Genomic DNA, 16271 nt, shown 5'->3' with positions numbered 1-16271 from the left:
AAAGGCATTGAACACTAAGCTAGAGCTAACAGGCCAACAACTGTTGGGAACTGTGGGCGATTTCCTTTATGATAAAATATCTTTACTATTGTGAAAGCTCTTTGGTCCACTCCTACAAAGTGCAGAGTGCCCACACCCTTCATTGGGTGAAATCCTGGCCCTGTCAGAATCAGTGGGAGTTTTCTCATTGATGTCTATAAAGCCAAGACTCCAGTGGCACTGCAAGGCACTCAGAACCTCACAGGATAAGGCTCAACTATACTCTTAGGGGCTGAGGGCAGATATAGAGGAGCTCAGTCCTGCAGGCTGGTAAGCTATGCTGAAAAAAAATGTGGAAATTCAAAATGCTAGAGTTCAGTGCTTAGCAGGGCCGGCCTTAGACCAAATGGTGCCCCAGGCAAGGAGCGTCTTCAGCACCCCCCTCCCATTTGTTAAACTTTTGAATACTTATTTTTATTGCATTTGTAGCCCATTTAACGACTTTGATGCACGATTTGCATGCATGATTTATCCCTGTCATATAAGACTGACTGACTACCCCCCCCCCCCCAACACACCTTTATAACCCGTGAGGGCATGGCTGACAACATTCTAGGAGGTTTAAGGAAAATGTAGTTCTCAGAAAGTCTGGAAGGTTCCATGAGATTCTACAAAGGTCCAAACAATTCTAGGAGGTTAGTGAAAAATGAATCCACATACAGAATACCTGAAACATTTTACTTCAAACATTCTATTTTCCATTTTGTTGCTAACAAAAACAGCACCCCGAGCCCAGCGCACCTCTAAGCCCAGCACCCTACACGGTTGCCTGGGTTGCCTGCCCCCAAATCTGGCCCTGATGCTCAGGGCCTGAGCAGAGAGGATTCAGCACAGTGTGGAGAAACATGTACAGTGCTCAGCAATGTGAGGAAAATTCTATGCCAGCAATACACCAAGCACTGGGGAACAGGGGAAAAGTAGGCATGATGGGTCCAAAATAGGATTTAGCCTGATTATAGCTGCTTAAGTGCAATCTAGTGGCCTCAAAATGCATGTGTGCAGGCCATTTTCATGATTTTCAGTAACTCCTACTGCGAACCAGGAGATACAGCTTAGCTCAATAACACAGAAATGTGTCTGAGGATTCTTTAACAACAATATCTCAGCCACCTGCTCATTGGCCCAATGCAGATGTGGGACACAGTGTTCTTCATGAACTGTTGGCCAGCAGCATTCACTCCCCTCAATGTATTTTGCCCTATTGGATTGTAAGCAGCAAAGGGAGTGCTCAGCAGTCCGAGCTGTTAACTCACAACCCTCTCCTACAACTCTGTAGGACAGAACCACTTTCTTCAAGGTCAAGAAGAAGGATTCCAAGTCTACTTGTTGCTTAGCTCCCCAAACTAGAGTTCCAGGAAGCCATCTCTTCAGCACAACTCTGCAGAGTGTGAACATCATCTGATTCCTTAAAAACATGTTGCTGTTCTAACAACAGTCTTTAGGCAATTTTGTTCAACAAAAGCAATCAAAAGAAGGAAGAGTTATAGCAGCTTAGAATTTAGAACTGGTTAATTTAATAATACACCTCTTTTGGAATCCTTAATATATTTTAATGTATGAGATTTTACTTCATACTTGAGGTGCTTTATTTTAGCTCAGTTTCCCATACATTGCCTGGAGACTCATTGTCAGTGATGTTTATCAATTCCTTTATATAATGGTGATGCTGTATGCTTAACCCTTGCCAAGAACAGTAAAGTGTTCAACACTGTGAGTGGCTTTGGGATGTATTTGTTAACTAGCTGCCTATACTGGCTTCCACACCTGTAACATGTTATCTATTGATGGATGTGGGATTGGTTTGGATAATATTTGTGAAAAAAAACAATACAATTTTAATATAAAATTTAATTTGAATATTGACTGTATTATGGTTCTCATTTGCTCATTTTACTGTTCATCATCCCATATTTTGCAGGGTGAAATTCTGATCCCATTGAAGTCAATAGCAAACCTCCCATTGACTTCAACGGAACCAGAATTTATCCCCAGTTCTTATGTTTCTGTTTTTCTTCTTTTTCAGCACCTGTGTTTTATGTATTCCTCTGATCTTTCTTTGTTTCATGATTTTTTTTATTCTTGCACTACTTCTTTTGTTTCACATTCAATATTCAGTTTACTTTCACTCTTCCTTTTTTATCCCTTTGCTTACTCTGTTTCTCTGATTTCCATGTTTGCCTCATTCTTGTCATTTTGTTTAATTTCTTCTTTTCTTTCTGTCATTTTCTCTTTCATTCTCCTTCTCATCTCCCTTCTCCCTACTACTTTTCCCTTTTTTTCTGTGGTTTATTTTTCTTTCTTGTTGTATCTCTACCTACTTCTTTGGTGGTTTGTTGTATCTCTCCACCTTTCCTATCATTCCCCAAAATGCAACTCATCATTCTGTGCCATTATTGTATAGCAGATTCTGAAATATTGTCATCTGAGACAGTTATGTACTAAACAAAATATTACCAGGGTGAAGGAATCACTTACCCTGATTGACAACAAATCGTAACTTCTGTATTGTTGCCAGATTGCCGCTAACTCTGTATATTCCATCAACATCCAGACCTAAAAAAGAAAAACATATTTCATATTGGCTCTTGAGAGTATTTTATTTAAGATGACAGTCAAGAAAACATAAATGTCCTAACAAATATAGGGAAGAATAGTACAGTGAACTACTAGATAATAAACCACCTGCCAAAGACCAGAATTATATGATACCTCCTGCCCAATTAAAGCAACACAGAGAAACAAAATTGTAGGTTAACTCAATTGAACCCCAAATACTTTATTATAATGTTGTAGTAATTCTCTCACAGGTTTACAGTAAAGGTAGAGATATTTCAATTAGCTTGGAAAAGAGTAGCATAAGTATAAGAATCAACTTGTGTTTTCATGTACAAATACCCTCTACAAGATGTAAAATCAAATTTGTGTAAGTGTATATTAACTACTTATACTAGCTGGGCTAACAGAACTTCGCCGGTAGAGACACAGACTTTTTGAGCTGAAGGTTGTGAATTGCATTTCTGGTAATGCATGTATTCAGTGAGATTATTGCCATGTAACCATGACATGTAAGACTATGTATGCATGTTAGAGAGATGTTTATGTTATTTACAAAGTGTTTTACTATGGCTCTGTTTTGTACCAAGTTGATTGAGTTTGATGATTTAATGCCCTGGAGGTTTTATTGCAAATAATGAAGAGTGTTTTCAAGGACATCTTGGGAGTCTCATTTCACCCTTAAATCTGATCAGGTATCATCTTTTGGAGGAAACTATCTCCTACAGCAGAGTCTGCTGATATACCCTTTTAAAATTAAAAAAGCCACTCTTAAACTTACATCCCAATGCACATTGTGGGAACATGCTAAAGCATACAAGAACCCACCTCTCCATTCCCGTGAGAACTGCCAATCTCATGAGAACAGAGGAAGAAATCTGCATGCTCCAAAATTTAAAACACTAAACTGTATAGTGCCACTTGAAATGTAAAAGTAGCAGATCAGCATGATGCAGAGGGTGTTTACTGGCGACCCAATGCTCCATGATGGAGTTGTAGAAGTTATTAGTCACTTGGAACCTAAATCTTACCCACATTGTTTTATAAGAAGGCTGACTTTTTCTGCAGAAAAAGCCTAAATTAATTAGCATGTGGTACAGCCCAAGACAGGCTCAGCATTCCTCCTATGTAGTAAACTAAATTCTGCTTTGAAAGCTATCTTTTGAAAGTAAAAAACCCCAGCTCATATTGCAACTTATAACTTATATACTACACTGCAGGACGAACTGAAATTCAGATGCGATTTGAAATTAAAAAATAACAGGTCAACAAGACGCAGAGGAGCGATTATGGGGAATCCTACTGCTGCCAAATGGAGAACGGTCAGCTTGTTTACTCCAGATAATGTGAGTGTATTTTAGGCCTGGGCCCTTGAAATTGAGATTTTGGGGAGAAATGTCCCCACAGAAGTCACTAGCAAAACTCCCATTGGCTTCAAAGGCGGCAGAATTTCACCCTTGAGATTGCAAATGGATAACAGGTCATTGGGCCTCAGTCCCGTTCAAAAAGACTTGTCTATGCATGTAAGAAATGAGTAACCGAGAATGGTGGAAAGGAAGAAGTGCTCTGCTGATGCCTTCTGTGTGTTGAGGGAAATTGGGCAGTAGTGTTGGTAAGAATCTTTAACTGATTTTTCTCAAACTTCCAAAAGATTTGACTATGGTTTGTTTAGAAAGGCAGAAAAAGTTTTCAGGGGTTGGCAGCAGTACTCATCCCATCATTTAATATTTAACATCATAAATATTGTCACAGCAACAAACTGTATATACATATTTAATATTACTAACCATATATTACTATAATATTAATAATAATCATACAAGCATACGACGAATGCCAAAGGTAAAATGACATTACCTTCAACATCCTTCATATTTTTCAAGCCTTGCTCACATGTAAACTCACACACATTGTAGACATTCTGAACCCGTCTCTATCTCCAAAGTTCCTTATACATTGATACACAAATTCAATGTATTTTTGAGAACTGAAGTATAACAGGCATATTGTGACAGAGATTTCCTAAGCAAAACAAGAGCTGTCTGAAGCTGTTCCAGTTATATCAGTCTCGTACAATTGAATTTTTATTATTTCTGAAAGGTGCTTTGGGATGCTTTATATCCAGGTTACATACTGATTTGATAATTGAAGGTTACTCTCATGCTCCCTATTCAGTAAGGGGCATAACCTTTGGTAACTTAACTGAGTTGAGTTGCTTACATGTTTGTTTGTTTGTTTTAAATATTGCTGCAGACACATCTTGCTTCAGTTTATCTTGAACAATTTATTTGAAAAATAAATAATAATTCCATAATATATATCGGTTATCTATGCCTTTTATCAGTCCATTTCATTGTCTACCCTTCATCAGTGGGAGCTCTGCAATCTAATACTGAAAATGATGATTCATGTCAGGAAGATCTCCTTTGGTTATAGAGGGCTAAAGAGAAAGTTTATCTAAGAGAAATCAAAAAGGATTCGGTAATCAAGAACACTTGGAAACTATCCATGTACAGGATACATAACATACGAACAAATGGAAGTTACTAAAATGTTTAAGTAATGCAGCTCTATCTTAAAACTCAACAATCTCACTCTCTTCTTGGAAGTGGGGGAGTAAGACAAACAGAGTAGTTAGTCCCCAGTTTAAGAATGTGGAACTCTTGTGGTCATAGATTGAGAATTGCATCACACTAAATTGCGTAGTGAGTTGATCTAAACCAGAATGTAAAGGAAAAAAACAAAGAAACATTAACTTCCATTTGAATCTAGCATGACTCAGTTCTCAAGCCTTCTGGATATGGAATAAGAGCATGTGAAAGCCACATATAGAGCTCTGTATGTGATGATAATCTCTCACATTAGCAGCACCGGTTTGGAAGAGCTTAGCTCCCTTGGTATCATGCTATTTAAATTATCTGAATCAAGTGAAAATGACAACCTCTGTAGTGAACTGGAGGATATTACATCTTGCAAAATGATCTGGAACATAGAAATAAATTATTATTGTTATAAATTTACTTGGGTCCAGAAAGTAGGTCTGATTAGAATTTCATTTGGACACACAATATGGCAGACAGAGAAAAACCTGAGACTATTACACCAATTATAGTGTTCACATGTCATCAACTTTCTGCTCCGAGAACTTTAAAGGTTAAACTAAACCAAACCAATGTAAATTGATGTATTTGGACATCCTTTCCATTACCACATTATCCTAGCTGGATTGGAAATTACTTATTTTGGAAATCCAATTAGGCCAAGTGCAATTTTTTTTTTAAAGAGAAGGTTCTTGTGTTCTGATTCTGTGAAGAAGTTTTCAAAGAAAATCACTTTTAAGGGCACCTTTATCAAGAATAAAAACATCACTGCTCTGCTGTCAGTGTTTCTTCACGGCAGGCTATAAATACTTAGGGAACAAGATGAAACAAAAGTATTTTCAAAGTGTCCTATCTGGTGCTGGCATTAAAGTGTCCTGGTAAAGAACAATTCAGAAAAAAATATTAATTGTATTAAAGTCAGACTATTTGTTCATCATGTGCTGACTTTCTTGTGTTTTGAAATGGTGTTTATCATTGAGAAAAATAAGTGGTCTTTTTCCCAGTGGGTAACAAGCATTTTTTAAAGAAGCTTAGAATAGGATGGGCACACAATTAGGTATTATCAGAACAAATAGTGGTCAAAACTCAGTGGAAAGAATACAGCTGTCCCAAGCTATTCCCACCATAAATCTTATAAGCTTTCCAGAAAAAAAAATTGGATAAGGTCTGACTCCAGAGTTTACTCATTTAGCTACTAGAATATGGACAGAGTATAACAATGCTCCTGTTAAAAACAGTTATATGTTATAGGTTAGGATACACTGGTATTAGTAAAGGGCAAATCTAAAAGGGAACAGAATACAGGTTGGAGTCAGATACATAAACATCATCAAAGTTATATGAACTACTTTGTATAAGTGAGTTGGTGGGATCATGATAACAGGAGAGCATTACCCTGGGAGTTGTGGCCCAACACTGCTCTGGAGCAGTACAGGGGAAGTTTCCTGTTCATTTTGGACTTGAAGAGATCCCACTAGTGTGTTCTCTACTGAGTGAATATTTCGCTCAGGACTAAGTTGTGTATTTCCCATTCATGGTCTGCAGAGAAGTGCCTGCTTTGGTTGTCCACTAGAGAGTTCTGAACACCTGATAGGTATGTGGCTTGGATAGTGAAGTAGTTTCTGATGCACCAGTTCCGAAGCCTGACTGCTTCCAGGCAGAGCGGAAAGGATCTTGTTCTACCCTGTTTATCTAAAAGACAGTGGTGATATTATCTAACATTATTTGGATAAGTTGTATGAGTGGGAGATCGCCCTGCAGGCCAGGTGGACCACTCTCACTTCCAGCAGGTTGATTTGCAGCCTCTCCTTCCATGGGATCCAAAAGCCATATATGGTGTGGTCATTGAAGTGGTCACCCCATCCCAGAAGGAATGCGTCTGTTATGGTGACACTAGGGCTTGGAGTGTTGAAGCATACTCCCAATCCCACTCGTTATGGGTTCAACCACCATGTGAGAGAGGCAATGACCTTGGTGGGAACAGTCACTTCGCTGTTCATGTGGCTCCTGTCTGGTGTGTAAACAGACCGAAGCCAGGCCTGTCAGCAGGGTAGATGAAGTGTGGTGAATGATGTCACATAAGTACATGAGATCATGTGGCCTAGTAGAGAAAGGTGTACTTTGACTATAATTTTTGGTTTGCGAGAAACCTGTGTCCTCAGATTGCTCATTGATTGAAATCTTTCTGTGGCGAGGAAAGGTCTTGCTGAAATTCAGTCCAATGTTGCTTTGATAAAATTTATCATCCGTGTGGGGCTCAAAATGGATTTTTCTTTGTTCACATTGATACCCTACACTGTTAAAAGATGGAGCAGGAACAAAGTTGCTGACCTGACCTTGTGGTTGGAACAACCTGTTAGGAGCTAGTCATCCAAGTATGGGAAGACTGTGTAGCCATGACATCTCATTACGGCTACCATCACATAGAAAACCTTTGTGAATACCCTGGATGTTGTTGCCAGTCCAAAGGGAAGGACTCTGAACTGGCCGTGTTCCTGACCTACCAGGAACTGAGGAAACTTTCTGTGGGGAAGATGAGTATCTACATGAAAATAGGCATCCTTCATGTTGAGCGCCACGAACCACATTTCCTTCTGTAAGCAGGGGAATATTGATTATAGTGTAACCATCCTGAATTTTGACTTTTGAATAAAGATGTTCAGTTGTTGAATTTCAAATTCTACATTTTCCTGAGCTTCCCTACTTCATAGCAGCCTTCTGATTCTCTGTATAGGACCAAACTGACCAGGGACTCTTTCTGCAAGGGGACTTTCTTGGGGAGTGGAGTGGTCATACTGTTTTACAGCCCCTTTGTGCCTGCATAGGGCTATCTTATAGGCCCAATCCTGCATGCTTCAGGAAAATTTCACATTAAAAAATATAAAACAAAAAAAACCCCAACCAAACAAAAAAACAACAACCCCAAATAACCCAACAACAACTGGCCATCCAGGCATCCCAAAGGTTGATCTTGGTGTGAGGGTTTGGTGAAACACTTCAGGAAACAAGACAAGCCTTTGTCACTCTGCTTGAAAGACATACAAGTGTGGAACGTGATTTTGTATTTTATCAATGTTGTCTGACATGATCAGAGACATATAGTAGCATTCCAACATGAAGAGAGAGTCAGATTTTCCTTGCAGTGATAAATAAAAGGTGCAACAAAAGGAGATGGAAATCTGATTGAGAACTCTTTGTATTTTAGACACTGGAGAAATTGTTCCAAAACTTTGACTTATCCACAATGGAAAACTCAGGTGTCTGGATCTGGATTTTAATCGTTTTTAGCTTGTGCCTCCTCTCTTCCCACCATGCACACACTAGCACATATACTTTTGAAACATTTAATAAACTTTGAACTTTTGAAAGCTTTCACTTTCTGGTTCTAGATAATTCTCCCTTCTCCTCCTCTCTTTATAGACTCCTTGCTCACTACCAACAGTGCCAGCCAAATCTCTTACTTCATGTTTAAAAATCAAGGTAGGAAACCCAATAAATGAACATCCTCTAATGGGAATGATTGCAACACCTGAATTAAGTAATGAAGAGTTTGTATGCAATCTATACCATTTCAGTAATCTTGTCAATATTCTTTTCCTTTGAACTGATGTATTTTTGTGTTTCAGCCCATAACATTGTCATGTAATTTACTTTGTTCCTTTTCATATCACTTGGTGGCAGATTGTTTACTTAGACATATTTGTACAATGGAATAAGATCAACAACAGTACAAAATATGAGTGCTGTTTAACTAGTACTCAGCTCAGCATCATACAGCATTACAGTTAAATACCTAAATCAAGTTTGCTTAATCTTACCCTCAATTGTATAGCACTGTTTTTAATGTCCAAGAAGTTTGTCATTTTAGTACAGGAACAGCAAGACTTATTCAGAAGGTTCACTGTGACAAACAAGAAAACTAAACTTTGAAGATATTTGTTTAGAATGTGTCATCAAAGTTCCATCAAGCATGCAGTATGTTGACTGTAAAAATGCAGTTGCCACTAATACATATTCTTGCCATCTTTTTATCCTCGTTTTTTTGTAGCTAAACAAAGTGACCTCATTGTTTTCCACTGCATTTTCTCTTAAACATTGGCTGGGATGATTGAGATTGAGGAATGTGGGAAAATAGATTCCCAAGCCACGTCCATCCCCTTTAATTCTGAGCTGTAATTTTTGGCTTGGCTTGAATCACAGTCATCACATTTCATTCTGAATCTCTCTGTAAAGTGATCTTTCTTAAACATTTCTTTCACTCATCATGGGATCAGAAACAAAGCCATTCTAGTCTTTCAGTGAAACACTTACAAACGTCTTTTTACAGAGGAATCACAGGAGCTGAATTTCCTTTAAAGATGTTTGAAAGAAAGGAGGTTTTCATTGCCTGATTGTCCTCTTTGTGAATCTTGTCATCTGTATGCCATGAGCTACAGCTATTTTAATCTGTTTTTGTTTGCAATCCATTTGGTGTCCGCCCAAGAAAATGCAGGTGATTCTAATTAACTTACTGCTGAAGATGTGGAAAAATCTCAATTGTGTTACAGAAAATTATACACTTAAAACCTTCCCTCTATTATTTATAATGTCTTATTAATGAAAATGATTGCATGAATATATTTACCACCTGATTCATCTTTGTTCACTTTTTAAATCAACAAGGTTTATGACAAAGGGAAAAAACTACCAAACACAGACCTCGTGTACACATGCCAGCTCTTTGATTTAACTGGAACGGCATTTTAAAAAATAACATTACTCTACTTTATGGAACACAATTTAATATCTGAAATAACTACAATGCAGTTTTCCCCCTTAAAACCATTTAAAATGCTCTAAAGACCAAATTTTGCCCTTAAAATATAAGTGCTCAATTGGAAGATTTTGTCTATCTCTGAATGCTTTCTAGAGAACTTTCATTCTCCTCTCTTTTGCTGGATCTGGTTGTGGGCAGTGTTAATATCTTTGAAGTTTAGGCTAGCCAGGCCCAATGTGGCTAGTGTTTAATCCATATGGCTAAGCATGGACAAAGTACTTCAGTTTATGGCATGTGCCTCATTAGCTGTCCAATCCAAACCAAATGCGTTTCCAGGAGTTAAAGTAGAGCTGACAGCACTGGAGCACCAGTTCCATCTCCTTCACAAAACAGCTACATCTCCACCTCCTCCTCATAGGAAACAACAGCACCTAGTCAAATATGAAAAAGACACGATCTACAGTGTTAGGATCCAGACAACTGTTTAGAATGATAATTGCCATAGGAATAATCCAGTAGCAAAATCTTTCTCCCGCCCACAAACAAAATTAAATCAACTCAACTAGCCAGTAATTCGAAGCCGCCCAGTCTATCCCAATGCCCATCCTACCCATACCCTCAGACCTCCCCAAGAGCCCTAGCAAGCGGCTGGTCTGTGCAGCACATGCTAAAAGTCAACAGATCCAGGCTATTCCACACCAAGAGAGGACATATGTTCCAAAGTTGAGGGAGTCCTGACAGCGAGTGCCCTGCTACCATTTCCTTCTCTTTTACGCATAGGGGTCTCCAGCCCCTCTGAGCTGAACTTGAACACCTCTGGTAATTGCTATTCTGGCAGTACAGCACCACGGGTATGAAAACTGATTTTTCAGGTAGGCAAGTCCCAGGCCATTTAGGGTTTTATAGGTAAAAAATTAAAATTTGTGTGAAAAGCAATAGGTAGCCAATAGAGATTCCAGAGAATGGCCACCATGTATTTCCTGTCAGATACAATGATTATTCAGCAGGTTACTGCTTTCTACCTGCTACTGTTTCTGCTCGTGTGCCCCCATATAGCACACATTGCAGTAGTGTAATATTGATGTGCTAATGGTGTGGATAATAATCGTGAAGTCCACAAGAAAAGTCTGTATCAGAAAAAAGAAGGTTGCCACCACTGGCCAGGTGCAGATGGAAACAGGCAACTTGGCTATTTCTAAGAGATGATCACAAAAGAGTAGCTGGGAATCTAATGAATGGGGGTGGGGAGAAGGGAGAAAGGGTATATCTATGACCAAGAAATATGTACAACATTTCCATTTCTTATATCCCAGCTGTGCCTGTTAACTTCTCAAAACATGTACAGTCGAGGAATAAAGCGTACTTGGCTGATATTTATTGCAATATGCTTTATACAAAATTTCTATCTGTATCTGTTCTGTCACACATTATGTCCTCAAAGAGTTAAGTAACATGAAAAATACAGGCTCAAGATTATATCTGTCATGGATGAAAATACTACATTTATGACTCAATGTAATCCATTCATTAGTTTATGGACCCAAGCCCTCCAGGGAGTATCACAACTCCACATGATATCCTTGAGTGGTATATTTTGCCTTTGGATCTCTGGTTTAGCTGAAAGAAGTTTAAAAACACATGTAGCCTGACAACTCCCTACTGGCTACACAACTGAGGAGGGTCAAGAGCATAAACTATTCCAGCAAAAGCCAGCTGTAACTTATGCTCACTAGACTGGCTCAGGATCAGTCTGTTTCAGACAGTAGCATACAAAGAATTTATGCACTTTGCTAAATCCTCCTACTTTCATTAAACCATGCCCCATTTGGGGATCCATCATCATAAACATTAGGCCTGCATTTTCTGAGCAACAGCAGAATAATAATGAATGCTGTACTTGGGGGGTCTAAACTCTTAACTCAGGGCTATACACTGCCCTGAGTAAGTCTCATTAATTTCAATGGGGGCTGTGGGTGCAAACTGAAGGGCAGATATAGCTCTTTAGGCACCCCAATTCCTCTTACTGATAGTAGAAATAATCTAGTCCACAATAGGGACAAATCCTGACCCTGTCTTTAACAACAAGAGTCAAGTTAACTCCTTACTGCTGTGTATGCTGTCTCGTCACCAGGCTGACCAATGCTGCTGATGATTTGGCTCTGATTTGATGAAGGGGAAGCACTCTGCCGTTGGGTGTCATGAATCTGCTTGAGCAAGGGTTGGTGGGGAGCTTATATTCCCTGGATTTTGGTACCCCCATTCCCAACTCTTGGCCCACAGAGGTAACTGCAGAAGAACAGTGACTGGAACTATGTTATATCTAGGATATGAGAGTCACTAGGAAGATCTCTGACTTCCCTATCTTTGGGCTGCTTGGGTATGCGTGAAAAATCCAGTTAGGCCCACTCCTCTTTTCTCCATCTGACACTGCCATTTTGGATATGTCCCTGGGGAATGGTGTTCCTTTAAGGAATTTTCAGATGCCCACAGTTATCTGGAAGGAAACCACCTTTGACTTCAGGGATGGGTACTGTGTACTGTACACCATGTGTACACTTCTGACATCATTTCCCAGTACTGCAGGCTGGGAGAGAGACTATAACTCTGCCACTGGGTATAGAATCTTAAGTGGCCACCTGATGGGATTCAAATAGCCTTTCACATCCAAGGAGCTGTGTTTGGCCCATACAGTGAGAAAAGAACAGACCATCACAGTTAATTCCAAATGTTGTAGTTTGTGAGAAAAACTGTAATGGCAGAACTGGGCCCTTAAAATGGAGATTTAGGACCTGTTTTTTTCAAAAGACATTTACCTTCAATTTCCATATTTCACACAATATGAAATGAGGGCATATTTTTGCATATATAAATGTGTGTCTGATTTTTAAGTACATTAAAGTAGTTAGATGTCTATATAGGAGTATTTATATTCTTTCACAATTGTGTTTGCAAAATGGGAGGGCTGTTTTAAAAGTCAGGCCCTTAAATCTAAGCACTGTTGTCAGATAAATGTGAGTGCAACAGTATGTACCTTGTAAAAATCAGCTACAATGCGTGGGTGAGCGAGACTTGACCCTCATTTTACAAAATATGCAGACATGTACTACTCCTGGGGGAATTCTGCACCACTGCGCAATGCAGAATTTTGCAGAAATTAATGTGCGTGCGGAATTTCCTTTCTCCCACAGAAATGGGTTGCAGAGCTGCTGGCCGCTACTAGGGGCTGCTGGACCCAGCAGAGCCCAGCTCTCACATAGAATACAAGGCTGGGGGGAGGGAGAAGAGGATGGAGCTAGAGGGTTCCTGTCAGCTGCAGTTCCCAGCATGCCCTGAGGGAAGGAAACTCTGTGCTAGCCTGGGACCAAGCTTCAGGCTGTTTCTCCCTCTGGATCTCTGGGGAGGAAAGTGCGCAAGTATCTGGGCAAAGGGGGACCCTGTGGCTGGGCTCGGGTGGTGCGGGACAAGAAGGTTTAGGTATATTGGCTGGGGAGGCCCCCACGGCTGGGCTCTGGAAGGATGGGTTGTGAGTATCTGACCCCCTGGCTGGGCTCTGGGAGGTGGAAGGGGGCAGAGAAACAGGACCTGGGTTGTCATAGGGGTTTCTTTAACTCTCTACTCCTGGGGGAATTGTTTTGTGTGTCTGTATTGTTACAGGAATACTTGCTGACAGGTATTTTGAAATAAATTACCAAAATAATTAAAACTGGCGTGATTATGTAGTGTTATTTTGACAAATAAAATCTGCAGAATTTTAAAATATTGTGTGCAGAATTTTTAATTTTTTTGGCACAGAATGCCCCCAGGAGTAATATACATCAACATATCTAGTTCTTAGAATTGTATGTCTGGCTATTATATAAATGTGATGACAAACAAGGGTACATATTCATATGATGTTATATTTATTTACTATACAGGACTAGTATATCTAGTATACATTGTATATATTGTAGTGGTGACAAAAATCATACTTTTTTTTAACGCTTGTAAGTTATTTAGTCTCATCTTGAGCTTGAACATCCCAACTGATACCCAGATTATATGTCTAATATCAGTTTTTAACTTTGCTTTAATTGGCATGTTATGTTATTTTAATGTGTGCCCACATTATAAAATTCTGGATGTATAAAGTGATAAATATATATATTAAAATTCTTAAATAAAAATCTTCTCATGGATTATTTTCCATCCAATTCTGATCCCTCACCTTGCCTGGAGCAAGTATAACACTTGGTTACATTAAAAAGTTATATTAGGATAGTAATAAGATAATATGAAAACATATACATTTTAATATAATGGGGGAGTTGCTTTTGCATCTACCAAATGTAGTTTTCTTCCTCTCCCCGTGTGTAGGATTTGCAGCTATTAGCACTGTCTTTCCTCTCATTGCCAACTACCTCCACTGCTCTAATCACTCCAAGTCACTTGGCAATTTGGTTCTGTCTTCCTGTGTTTGCCACGCCTATAATTTTGGCCAAAATTGTTTGTGGATGAATTTCCACCAAAGAAACACATGTTAAAAGACACTGAACAAAGTCACAAATGCCTATACAAACTTTTAGAGAGTCCTGAATTTGGTTACAAATATCAGAAAGTGCTTCTGTTTGGAAACTGGCAGACAGCTTCACTGTTTTGACAGAAGCAACTCCGCGGACCATTGGAAATGTATTCCAGGCCACAGTTTGAGAAGCACTATTACACTGTATTACATTAAAATAACACATACTTTAGATTAGGAATTGCTCTGGTACTATATGTCAAAACAGAGTGTTTTTGAGTATTACAACAGTTTTAAACAGAACAAATCACCTTCCACATATACCATATTCAGATACAAAAACATTTAAGTTGAAACACAGATAGTGTAACTGCAACACAATAGAGACATGAAGCAAACAGTGACTTTTGAGAAGAAATAGTCTACCTGCCTCCTTTATATACAGCAATGTGCACTGAATATTTGTTATCTGATTTGGAAGTAAAATAAATGCAGGGAATATTGCACAACGATGTCAAATTATAGTAAGAGTCAGAGTGGAGTTACAGGTATAATTTTTAATTGGATCATCCCCTTTGCTTATGCAAGTATTGAAGACCCTATTCAGGTTTAATTCCTGTTTGGGTCATGGAATGAAGTAGAAGCATGTAGAAGAGTGGCCATTCTGAGCTCAGCTGGAATTTTGCTAAGGCTCACAGAGAAGGAGTTCTGCAGTGTTTTAGGGGACTTGAGCAGCAGAAGGTGGCATACAGTATTTTTCATGCACTATCCCCTCTCCAGTGGAGGTTTCAGAATACATTTAGCTATCATTACTTGATAATGTCTCCTTTGGAGCTATCTAATGTTGCTGAAAACTTTCCTACACAATCTTCCCTTGAAATCAATGTCATTTTCAGTATTTCAATATACATTTAATGCCTGGCATAACATGTAAATGCTTAGTAAGAACGATTATGAACAATTTCTGGTGTGCAAGTTCTGGACTCCAGGTCTGAATCTGATGGGATATACACCAGTTCCATGACTTTGTAGCTTCGGTGCACAGGGAAAGGGATTTTGCTCCTCTCTGTTTGTTCATAAAGAACATGCAAGTCACATTGTCTATCATGATTCTGATTGATTTGCCCTTGATGAGGGGTAGTAACTGAAGGCAGGCGTTCCTGACTGCCCTGAGTTCCAACAATTGGATATGAAGATGGTTTCCTGATGTATCCATCTGCCCCAAGTGTGTTGAAGTGTGCTTCCTACCCTAACCGTGATGCATTGTCACAGCTATTGTTGGAGTTGGGAAGATGAAAGGGACGCCTGTGCAGACATTGCATTGATCTTTCCACCAATCCTCACCTGGAGGCTGCTCACCTTCAGCGAGAAGCAATTTTAGTCTTCCCATATCTCGATTACTGACTACTCAAGGGCAAACCTGTTTGTCCAAGCTATCTCTGATTGAGGAATAGGTCCTCCCAAACTAGCCCTGAAAGCTGCAGAGTTGTAATCTTACATGCTTGGTCATGAAGGTGCAAGATGCCATATGACTCAGAAGTTGCAAACAGCAGGCTTCCTTGAATTGTCCTGACCAAATTCAATAAAGTTAGGTATCTGTCTGTGGTAAGGAAGGCCCACACTGCCAAGTAATCCAAATATGCCCCTTTGAATTGAATTCTCCCTACAAGGACTAACTTGGACTTCTTTAATTTTAGCTGGAGACCCAAGTCCCAGAAGAGGGAGAGATCTATCTGGGTGAAAGTTAGTACTGCTTCATAAGATTGGCCCTTGAGTAGCCAGTTGTCAAGATATAGGAAGACTAAATTGCTTCTCGCTGAAG

General features: G+C 39.3%; 1 protein-coding gene across 1 annotated transcript in view; it reads right to left on the bottom strand.

Annotated features, from left to right (window-relative positions):
- ARHGAP15 (Rho GTPase activating protein 15) overlaps positions 1–16271 on the bottom strand; it is a 464546-nt gene that overhangs the window by 144310 nt on the left and 303965 nt on the right. Inside the window, exon 11 of the mRNA XM_065413739.1 lies at positions 2515–2592. Within this exon, the coding sequence (XP_065269811.1) occupies positions 2515–2592 (78 nt within the window). The remainder of the gene's footprint in view (positions 1–2514; positions 2593–16271) is intronic.

This window comes from Emys orbicularis, chromosome 11 (assembly GCF_028017835.1).
Source record: "Emys orbicularis isolate rEmyOrb1 chromosome 11, rEmyOrb1.hap1, whole genome shotgun sequence".
NCBI classification, from domain to species: Eukaryota; Metazoa; Chordata; order Testudines; family Emydidae; genus Emys; species Emys orbicularis.
Note: the sequence above shows the minus strand (reverse complement) of the source record. Positions and strands in the feature narration are given on the sequence as shown.